This window comes from Gossypium raimondii, chromosome 6, assembly GCF_025698545.1.
Source record: "Gossypium raimondii isolate GPD5lz chromosome 6, ASM2569854v1, whole genome shotgun sequence".
NCBI classification, from domain to species: Eukaryota; Viridiplantae; Streptophyta; class Magnoliopsida; order Malvales; family Malvaceae; genus Gossypium; species Gossypium raimondii.
The window spans coordinates 55,904,070-55,914,999 of NC_068570.1; the positions used below are offsets into that span (position 1 = coordinate 55,904,070).

At 32.0% G+C, this 10,930-nt stretch overlaps 2 protein-coding genes across 4 annotated transcripts; one reads left to right on the forward strand and one right to left on the reverse strand.

The window, feature by feature from the left end:
• The first annotated feature begins 1,833 nt into the window (after nucleotides 1-1,833).
• Nucleotides 1,834-8,059, forward strand: LOC105784722 (probable inactive leucine-rich repeat receptor-like protein kinase At3g03770). Of its 2 annotated transcripts, none has more exons than XM_012610651.2 (7): nucleotides 1,834-3,218; nucleotides 5,362-5,492; nucleotides 6,237-6,477; nucleotides 6,581-6,786; nucleotides 7,157-7,215; nucleotides 7,344-7,455; nucleotides 7,646-8,059. In XM_012610651.2, exons 1-7 carry the CDS (start codon nucleotides 1,871-1,873, stop codon nucleotides 7,922-7,924), a joined length of 2,376 nt encoding a protein of 791 aa, XP_012466105.1. In that variant the 5' UTR covers nucleotides 1,834-1,870; the 3' UTR covers nucleotides 7,925-8,059. The 2 variants fall into 2 exon arrangements, with proteins under 2 accessions (XP_012466105.1, XP_012466106.1); XM_012610652.2 differs by having other exon boundaries at nucleotides 7,166-7,215.
• Nucleotides 7,516-10,675, reverse strand: LOC105784725 (pentatricopeptide repeat-containing protein At3g56030, mitochondrial). 2 transcript variants are annotated; one of them, XM_052632530.1, is made up of 4 exons: nucleotides 9,596-10,675; nucleotides 9,063-9,370; nucleotides 8,407-8,471; nucleotides 7,516-8,329 (listed from the first exon to the last, which is right to left on the reverse strand). In XM_052632530.1, exon 1 carries the CDS (start codon nucleotides 10,611-10,613, stop codon nucleotides 9,597-9,599), a length of 1,017 nt encoding a protein of 338 aa, XP_052488490.1. In that variant the 5' UTR covers nucleotides 10,614-10,675; the 3' UTR covers nucleotides 7,516-8,329; nucleotides 8,407-8,471; nucleotides 9,063-9,370; nucleotide 9,596. The 2 variants fall into 2 exon arrangements, with proteins under 2 accessions (XP_052488490.1, XP_052488489.1); XM_052632529.1 differs by lacking the exon at nucleotides 9,063-9,370 and having other exon boundaries at nucleotides 9,596-10,673.
• Nucleotides 10,676-10,930: the final 255 nt, after the last annotated feature.

A 10,930-nucleotide genomic window follows, 5' to 3' on the forward strand; every position in this document is an offset into this window, starting at 1 on the left:
CTCTAATTGTGATTCAAATGTATACACGTGAAAACTCTAATTGTGATTTGCCAAATAATTTGACATGACTTATTTTTAAAATATATGATATTGTGATATATATATATATACCTTAATAATTTTTCATATTTAAAAGACAAAAAATAGTATAATATTTATTTAACGGTACAAGATATGTCGAGATGCATATGCTACATCACCACATTTTGAGATAATTAATCGCAAAAGTTATCCTCAAGACTAAAATGCACATTTTAAAAAGTGGAGGATAGAAAATTATCAAATTATAATATATGAATTATATCTTCCAAAAACGCAGCACAATGACTTTCTAAAAAAATTGATAAAAAAATTTCAACCATTGAGTATGTATTTATAAAAATAATATTTGAACATAGTATTTATTGGTGGAAAAATTTTTTCTCCAGCTCTGATACCAATTTAAAAAAGGACACTTATTCTTGGTTGTCGCAAGTCTAAATATTTGGTAAGTTACGATGTACCAAGTGACAAGTCTAAAGTAAGAAAAGAAATAAGCACAATATACTTATTTATGTAATGTGAATACAAATGCGGAGCCCTGCCTAGAGAGCTAATTCACTATATTTCCAACGAGTACAAGCAATAACCAATAATTTAAGTTCTACACACTCACTATGTAGCAACTTCACTTTTCTATTCTAATTTGGATAACTCTTCACTAAGGTTTTCCTTTTGAAAGCTTAGCTATAAACTAAGTGGTTCATTTGAGTTTACTTACAATTTTGTGCTCGAAATATTGGGTCCTCTATGAAAAATGATAAGTGTTCTCTCAATTATTTTTTACTCAGTACAAGCTAAATATATGTAAGAGTTTTAGGTTACTATCTAAATCAATTATAATCATATTATCTTCTATACAAATGGGTCTTCAATTATACTCGTAAAGTCTAAGGTAAGGATTGAGATATTCAAAATATTCCGGAGCCAACATGATCCTATCTCTATAAATAAGAAAACTTGGATTACTTTGAAACACTCTGATCCAATCCTTTGAAATTTGATTATGCACAAATGAACACCATAGGTGACCATAGATAATATTTAGAGATAACCAATTTAATGCATAACACATTTTGGCTCAAAAAGATTGCCAACACAAATAAGATGAGTTTTGGTTTATTCAAACTATGTCTTAAGTTGCAACTTCTGCCATAATTTGAAATAAAAATTACTTCTAAAACTTGTATTAAAAATAAAAAAATAGTTTTCGTAATGTCTAAGGTGAATATTATTATAGTGAGATCTCGTGGAATCTTTTTTTAAATCAACGATTATGATTAAAAGACAGAAATAAGGACACTGTAATCGTTTGATCAAACCATCTAAAAAACTAGGAACTTGAGTTGGTGACTTGAAAATTGTTAAATCAAGTACCGAATTAGTCACTTTTATTTAAAAATTGGTTTATTTATTTTATGTTGAAACTAGTTGAACTGTTTAAAAGGTAAATCTTACACGTGGCATGATCAACAAAGGATTGATGTTTCTTCTCCACCTTATTTATTTCGATCATTGATTTAAAAGACGCCCACTATAATGAAATCTTTAAATAGATGTCACTCAATGTTGTTTGAGTCAGATCATATCAGCCAATCAGATTAATTGGATCGAGAATCGATCAAGGTACTAGTCTGAAAAATAGCTTTGAATAAACTAGATCAAGGATTGATATAAACCGATTAAACTTGGTAAAAATCAATTGAAATTTTTAAAATTTTAACATTTATGCGACCCTCAATTGATATTATAAAGATGCCAAATTGACTCAGAATTTATATATATATACATGCAATCTTTGTTCCAACTGAAACAACTTCCGGTAGTTTTAATGGCAAATCTAGTTTTAATGCACACTTCTCTCCTATTTTTATCCACTCTTTTTCATTGTGTTCATCTTTCAGACCAGTTTCAACCATTTCAATACAATGCTCTCAAGCAAATCCAGCAGTTCCTCAATTACCCATCGGTTCTTACCGTCTTTGACAACACTTGGGATTTCTGCAACGTCGAACCATCGCCATTTTTAACTATCGTTTGTTACGAAGACAATGTAACCCAGCTTCACATCACAGGCAACAATGGCGTTTTCCCACCATCGTTGCCCCGCAATTTCTCCATTGATGCTCTGTTTTCAAGCATTTCAAGTTTATCAAATCTCAAAGTCCTTTCTTTGGTTTCATTAGGTTTATGGGGTCCTTTACCTGCTACTATCGGTAAGCTTTCTTCCATGGAAATACTCAATTTAAGCTCCAATTACATCAATGGTTTTATCCCTTTGGAACTTTCATATTTGAACAATTTGCAGACACTTGTTCTTGATCATAACAAGTTCACTGGTCAAATCCCTCATTGGGTTTCTTCTTTTAATGATTTAGCTGTTTTGAGTTTGAAAAATAATTCACTTTTTGGGTCACTTCCAAGCTCCATTTCAAGCTCTGAAAACCTTCGAGTTTTGGCTATGGCGGATAATCATTTGTTTGGGGAAATACCCAGTCTTCAAAACTTGACAAATCTTCAAATTCTCGATCTAAAAAACAATTATTTCGGCCCAAGTTTCCCTGTTCTACATCACAAGGTCGTCACTGTTGATATCCGTAACAACAGTTTTAAATCCAGTGTTCCAAATGAATTAAACTCTTATTTTCAGCTTGAAAAGCTTGATATCTCCATTAATGAACTCATTGGACCTTTCCCTCCATCTTTATTCTCATTGCCTTCCATTAATTACATCGATATCTCCGGTAATAAACTCACCGGCAAGCTGTTTCAAAACATGTCTTGCAATGCACACCTTGTGTTGGTTAATTTATCTTCGAATCTTTTAACCGGCGAGTTGCCGGCGTGTCTGCGAGAAAACGTCGAGGAAGGGGCTGTTTCTTATGATGGGAACTGTTTGTCCGGTGAAGAAGGAAATCAAAAGCCTTTGAGTTTCTGCCATAACGAAGCATTGGCCGTCGAAGTTTCGCCTCAAAAGCTGCGGCATAAAGAACGTAAAGCCATGGCTGTGCTTGTATCGAGTTTAGTGGGAGGGATTGTTGGATTAGCGGTGATAGTTGGTTTGAGTTTATGGGTTTTCCAGAGAAGAAATAGAAGGGCGGCCATGAAAGGACCTTCAACAAGGTTGATAACCGAGAAGCTTTCAACAGTTAATACAGTAAAGTTATTATCTGATGCAAGTAAGATTCTCTCTCTCTCTTCTCATTATTTGACCTCTCATCCTAAAAAAATATCAATCTGAAATTAAAAATAATTTTATATAATTTTTATATGATTAATATTCTAAAGGTTTAATTGTAAATGTAAAATTTGATGTAAATTTAAAATTTTTAATTATTTTATATAAAAATTAATAATAAATTTTAGATTGATATGATAGAAATATCGGATTGATTTGAAAATTTATATACATGACAAATATAATCATATCGACAAATTTAATGTTTGGATCGTTCAAATATTAATCATATAAATAATTATTGAAGTGTGTAAACGGGGTAAAGCCTGGAAAATTTTGTAGGGACAATTGAAATTAAATTTTTATTTTAATAGTCTAAATATCTTTATAATTTTAAAAGATTAAATTATTTTTTATTATTTTTAGGGATCAAAGTGTAATTTTATATTTATTAATTTAAATTTTAAAATTTCTAAATGACATAAATAGATAATTTTCCATTTTAGGGAGTCTGTATGTAAAATTACTTTAATTTTTACTTTGTGTAAGTAGATCCCTACTCATATATATTAAGAATTTACAGAGTTGATATTACAAGTCGGGTATAAACTCAATTAAATAATGACTAAAATAACTTTACTTTACAAAGTGAATTGTATTATTTTGAATGTATTTTATTATTTTATATAAAAATTAGAAAATATACGTAAATTATAGGATTTGGACTTAACTTTTATAATTATTTAACATTTAAACTTTGTCATTTCAATCATTACTCATTTAGTATTATAAATAAAAGAAAATTATATTAACCTTGTTATTAATACTAATTATAAAGTTTTTAATTCAAAGTTAAGTTACATCAATACAAACACAAAAGATAATAAAAATAAAATAATAATAAATTAAAAGAGTAATTTATATTGAAATAATTCTAAAATTTTAATTTTTAAAATCGATCAAATAATCAGATCATCAATTTTTAAAAGATAAATATATTATTATGATACATTCTATCACATTTAGTTCTTCACTAATTCAATTTAACTTTAATTAAATGTGACCAAATGTATAATAATTACATTTTCTAACAATATTTATTATAATTGTAAAATAAATATTTTATGTTTTATTTTTACTTTATAACATCAATAGCTATAAAATATGAAGTACCTTATTTACAAAATTTGTTCTCTATAATATTTTTTCTCTTAAATTTTAATAAACTTAATTGTATCCCTAAGTGAAATAAAATAATAAATTTTAACCAAAATGGTTAAATTTTTCGTATTTTATAAAATGAAAACAAATATATATTATAGTTTTTAATTTAATTTTTTTAAAATTTAAATATAATGTAAATCTTAAATGTTGTTATAAGTATCTCAGATGCTATTATAAGTGTATAACACCTACCTCTATATAATATTTAATTTTGTCAAATAAATGAGACTGTTTTACAGAGAATTAACTATATATGTTACATTGATTTGGTATGAAGATCAAGTATATGGTGTTTTAAAAAAGTATTCAAATATAAATATTTTAAGAAAAATAAAGAGTTCGAATAACGGTAGGGTGTGATTAGACTTGTTCATGGTTGAGCTAATCGATCAGGCCTAGTGACCCGCTTAAAATTTGAGAGCGTTTAGGCAAAAATATTAAGCTCAAAAAATGGGTTTAGGAAAAAAATTAGGCCCAATCAAATACATTCAAGCCTGAGCCTGAGCCTGACCCGACTCATTTTTCAAGTTTGTCATGTTTTATATTATGTTATTTTTATATATTATGTAATTTATAACATATAAAAGATTAAATCTATTGTAATATATAATACTACTATAATGTAAACATTAAAAAAATTAAGATGATTATATATTAAACTATAATAAATAAAAAAATAAAATTAAATATAAATATATATTTTAAAAAATAACATGTGTTGATCTAAAATGAGCTTGAGTTAGCCATTTTATAAATATGGATGGATTTAGACAAAATGATAGGTCATATATCGGGTTGAGCCGAACCTGAACCGAACTTGGACAAACATAAAATATATTCATATTATACTTAAACCTGACTCATGAACACCTCTAAATGTCACATTTGGTGATTTTTTTTTTTTTTTGTATAAATTGCAGGGTATATATCAGAAACAATGAAGATGGGAGCAAACCTCCCTATGTATCGTGCCTTTGCTTTGGAAGAACTAAAGGAGGCTACTAATAATTTCTCTCATCCATCCATCGTTGGTGAACCTTCACTTATTCAAGTATGTATATAATACGAATATTTTTCATTTTTAATTTTTTTATATATTTTAATTAAAAAATAATGAATCATCGGATTTGAATAAACTTTATTCTAAGACTTGGCCCTTAAAAGAGGTTTGGTTCAATTATGAATTAAACATGAATGTTGAATATTAATACCTCAAAATAAAATGTTATTGTTGGGTTCATAACATTAAGATATATAGATTTTGTCTATCCACGTATTTAGAAGGTTCTTAAAGAATCATATATTTATATTCATGTTCGACGAATTATTAGGCATGAATGCTTTAAGAAAATTAAAGAGCCGGAATAACATAAGATTATAATCTATCGGTGTTTACAACTATGTTACTCATAGAAGGTGTATCGAGGGAGTTGTGCTGGTCACCTTAGTCCGGCCCTTGGGTGTAATTGTCGGACCCGGCAGGTCGGTGGGTTAGTAATCGTGAATATCATAACAATTTTTATAAAGTTTTTTCTCTATCATCAAACTAATCAAATCACTCATTCTCGGTTTAATTGTTATAAAATAAAAAATTTCAAAAAGGAAAAAGGAGTTGATATTTCTATCTAAAATTGTTCTTTGGGTATAGCATGTGATTCACACTCAAGTATAAGTGTGATTTATGGACATGTAGTTGGTTAATTATACTTTAGTATTGTTATGTTCATATGATTCAGCAAAAACTAAGTTTGATGATTGAAGAACTTACATTATTTGTATTAAATAAAAATGACAGATTTACAGAGGAAAACTTGGGGATGGAACAGCAATTGTGATTAGAAGCATAAAGATGAGAAAAAAACACAGCCCCACCATGTTTACACAACACATAGAGATGATCTCAAGACTCAGACACAACCACTTGGTTAGTTGCATTGGTCACTGTTTCGAATGTTGCCCTGATGATTCAACCGTCGGCATCGTATATTTCGTGTTCGAATCCCTTCCAAATGGCACCTTGAGAAGCTCCATTTGTGGTAAATCCTATCCATTTCTATCATATGCACGTGTTGGAAACGAATACATGTTTGAATGTGAATATAAGCTAATATAGTTAAATACAAATACGTGTCCGAGCAGGAGGAGGGGTAAGGCTGAATTGGGCACAAAGAATAACAGCAGGAATAGGGGTAGCAAAAGGGATACAATTCCTGCATACTGGGATCATGCCAGGAGTTTTCTCAAATCATTTGAAGATTACTGATGTTTTGTTGGATCCCAATTTCCATGTCAAGATTTGCACTTATAATCTCCCTCTTTTAGCTCATCAAAATGCTGGATTAATGGTATGAAAACTAGTAATTTACAATCAACAACTTAATCTAACATTTAGCCATGAACTTAGTGTTCTTTTTCTTATATTTTGGTCCTTAAACTTTTGGTTCACATTAGTTCTTAAATTTGACGGTTTTCTCTTCTTTTGGTCCCTATAATAACGTGACACTTGTGTCACATCATTATATAGACCAAAATTGAGAAAAGCTACCAAATTCCAAGATGAAAGTGTACAAACAAAAAAATTTGAAGGGCTAAATTGAGAAAAATTACCAAGTTGAGGGACTAAGTATTACTTTATCCCTATTATAATTGATAGATTTATTATAAACAAAAATAAGTTGTTTGAGTTAAATGCATATTAACTTTTTTTTTTGGTAGCAATTTCAGGGTGGTGCTGCAGTTTCTTCCAATGGACTCAAATCAAACATTGGAGGAAGGTACATTTCTTAATTTCTAAATAACTTTATATATGATAATTACAATACCGATATACAAATGTCTTAAAATTTATATAAAATATGATTATACCATAATAAAAATATTGATTTTGGTACTAAAAATGCAGGGAAAAAGAGGAAGAGAAGGATGATATTTATGACATTGGTGTAATATTGATGGAAATTCTGGTGGGAAGGCCAATCATGTCCCAAAATGATGTTATGGTTGTCAAAGATATTGTGAGTTATTTCTTTAATTTTTACGGATTTAGTAATAATAGACACCATATGATTATCCGATTTAAAAATAACAAAATAAATCATTAAAATATAATATAACAAAAATACAAATACACAAAATTACAGATAACAAAATAAAAAACATGAACTTGGGTTTAGGTTTTAAGGCAAAACTAAATACTACGTGCAGATACAAGTGAGCAATAAGATGGATGATACGGCTCGAAGAAGCATAGTGGATCCTACAATTATCAAAGAATGCTCAACTGAATCCTTGAAGACAGTGATGGACATATGCCTGAGATGCCTGTCCGATGACCCGACCGCTCGACCTTCCATTGAAGACGTCCTTTGGACTTTGCAATTTGCGGCTCAACTTCAGGATCCATGGCGAAATGATTCTCACCACATCCATCGTCTATCTGACTCGAATCCGAATAACTTACAAGAACAAATTTCTCGTGGATAAACCTTTTGATGGCTTTTGGAATTTATAGTTTGCGGCCATCACTGATTTGTAAACTGCATATGAACAAGTTCAATACTGCTAATGACTGCATATATGACTATTTCATGCATAAATGACTGCATAAGTCTACGCAAAGGATATCTTTAGTTTCAAGTTCAATACTGCTAAGGACCAATGTATATGAACAAGTCAACACCAAATGAGATACTCCATCCATTCGTGGCCTAATGAAGTTGCTAAGAAAAATAGAATACCATTGAAAAAATCACAGGCATATATTTTTACTCAAGTAAAAGCTTGTATCATGATGCTGCCTTGGATCATAAATCAGCATCTGAGACGTATCTGGGCGAAGGACTTTAAGAGAAGCAGCTGAAACACCTCATGGTGCTGATGTACTCTTATCTGCACAAATGAAAACAAAAATTAGCCCAATGAGTATTAATAGTAACCTGGAACAAGAATAAAAAGAAGCGGTTTACCTGTCATTGCAGATCCATTAGAGAGCTGACGTATCCACTTTCTTACCAATGTTTTTAGCGAGCCACTGAAGAGAATACCAATGGAGTTCAAAAATTAGAAAATGCAATTTCAATGATTCAAACATAGAGGCACAGAAGCAATTTTACGAGTTATAGGTACAGTTTTCAAAGGAAAAAGAAATTACACATAAACAAGTCCCAAATTTTTTCAAATCTATTGCTGAGACATGAGCAACAAGTTTGCGGTTTTAAGAAAGAACAATAAAGCATGTTCAAGCTTAAAGCATCTAAAAAGTAGATGTTAATCATGTTATCCGTACAGGTTTCAATAATCAGGGGCAAGAAAAGATCATAATATTTCATTTTGACTGGAGGTTCCAAAGGCAGATGTGCATCCGGTACAATCAGAAGCTCTAAAAGGAGCCAAATTATGCATCGGCCTTTGCAATGACATCACAATGACCATAACAAACACCAAGGTTATGACTAAAATAAAAGAATAACATCCCTAGTTGCTGATACGTTCTTGATATGGAAATTTCCAACCTCATTACATCAATGAACTTCAAAATTTCCCATCAGTCGTAAGCATTTTATGACACACTTCTCAAATACATCAGATCAATCTAAACAGTCATCAATTGTATAAGACTCACCTGCCACCCTCAAGATTTTGATAGAGATCTCTACAACTATCTGTATCATGGAGGATTAAGAAGAAGGCCCTTGTTGCAAGACCAAGTACCAAATAAGGCTACACAGTTATAGCTCATTCTTCTTTGGACTTATTTGGCTAAGATACTTGCTAGAGGAACTTCATTCATCTTCTTAGGTTTGCACCTACGCGATGTGTGTGTATGTGTGTATCTTTGTCCCCTTCTAAAATTTTCAGTACTTCAAAACTGCTACCAAGCATAAACCCTCCATTCTTTTGGCTAGTAGCTTTAACATAGATGCCAAAATGCTGCTTGCAAAAAGTGGCATAAACCAAAATCACCATTCACAGACCAGGGCGGCACCAAACATACAACTAATAAGGTTTTCTTACTACTAGTAATCCTACATCCATATTTCTACCTTCAAACCAAATTATATACTTCCCGAAAAGATACTTTCTAATCTTATTATTCACATTTAATGTGCTGTAAAAATACTAAATAAAAAATTATCAACCAAAATGAAAACCAACCTTAGCTGATGTTTTTAAGATGCATTTCATAAAAATCATTCAATTTTTTACCAAACGACAATCCCCTTTTCTTCATTTCACTCAAAACAACCATAGCTTCCACTTCCCTTCCCAACCTCACCAATTTATTAGCCAAAACCCCAAAACTCTCTTGATCCAACATTGCATCCCTCCCTCCACATGCCTTCACAAACCTCACCGCCCCGTCATAATACCTAATACTCAACATCCCATTTATCAGGTGCGTATGCGTCGAATACATCACCGATATTCCAGCATCCATCATATTCCTCAACAACATCAAACCCCCTTCCACCTTCCCCACCCTACAAGCTCCCAATACCAGCGCGTCGTACGTCCGCAAATCAGCACCCAACCCTTCCTCCTCTATCTTCTTCACCATCGCGCTCGCCTCCCTCAACTTACTCTCGGAACAGTACGCAGTCAGTAAATAATTATACGCCGTCACGTCCGGTTTAACTCCGGCGACTCTCATTATATCCACCACCCGCCACGCCTCCTCCATCTTCTTCTTCTTCGCCAACGCGTTCACGATCGGATGAAAGGTGGCGGCGTTCAACTCTCCCTTTTCCATCATCGTCTGAACCACGCGCAGGGAATCTTCGATTCTCTCGATCTTGCAGAGACGTGCTATAAGCAAATCGAAAGCCTGCTTGCGCGTGATGCCTTTGTCTAAACGAGACAACGTTTGGATCAAAGGGTCGAGGATAGAGAGAGAGGAATCCGTATTGGTGATGAAGCTGAAGGTTTTCGTGGTATTGAAGCACCCGTCTTTTATTCGCTTGTTGAGAAGATAGCCTACTGTCGCCATATCTCCATTTCGGCCGGCTTTGAAAACCTGGTGGTCGTAGTAGGACGATGTGGGCTCGTCGGGAAATGGGTCTTCGAATGGGCCGGGGTCAACATACTGAGCGGAGGAGGAGAAGCGCGTGAAGAATAAACTGGAGATAAATTGTGGGTTAGGGGATTTGGTGTTAAGTTTTCGGAGAATGGACATGACAGAACAAGGTCGGAGGGATGGAGGGTTTTGGTGTTGGGGACTTAATCTAGGGTTTAAGGAGAAATTTGTAGTTGGCATAATCATAAATTTAGTCCTTCATATTTATACTTTCTATTAATTTAACTCTTATTTTTTTAACTAAATTTAATCATTAATTTTTATTAAAAAAAGCTATAATTTTAAAATTTATGAAAAAAATTTAAAAATAATGTTAGAGTTGTGTAATACAAATTCTGTTAAAATAATAAAATACATTGATAAAATAAGGAGATTTGTCAGGCGAAGGTCGTAGCCCCCCATGGATCCCATTAAGC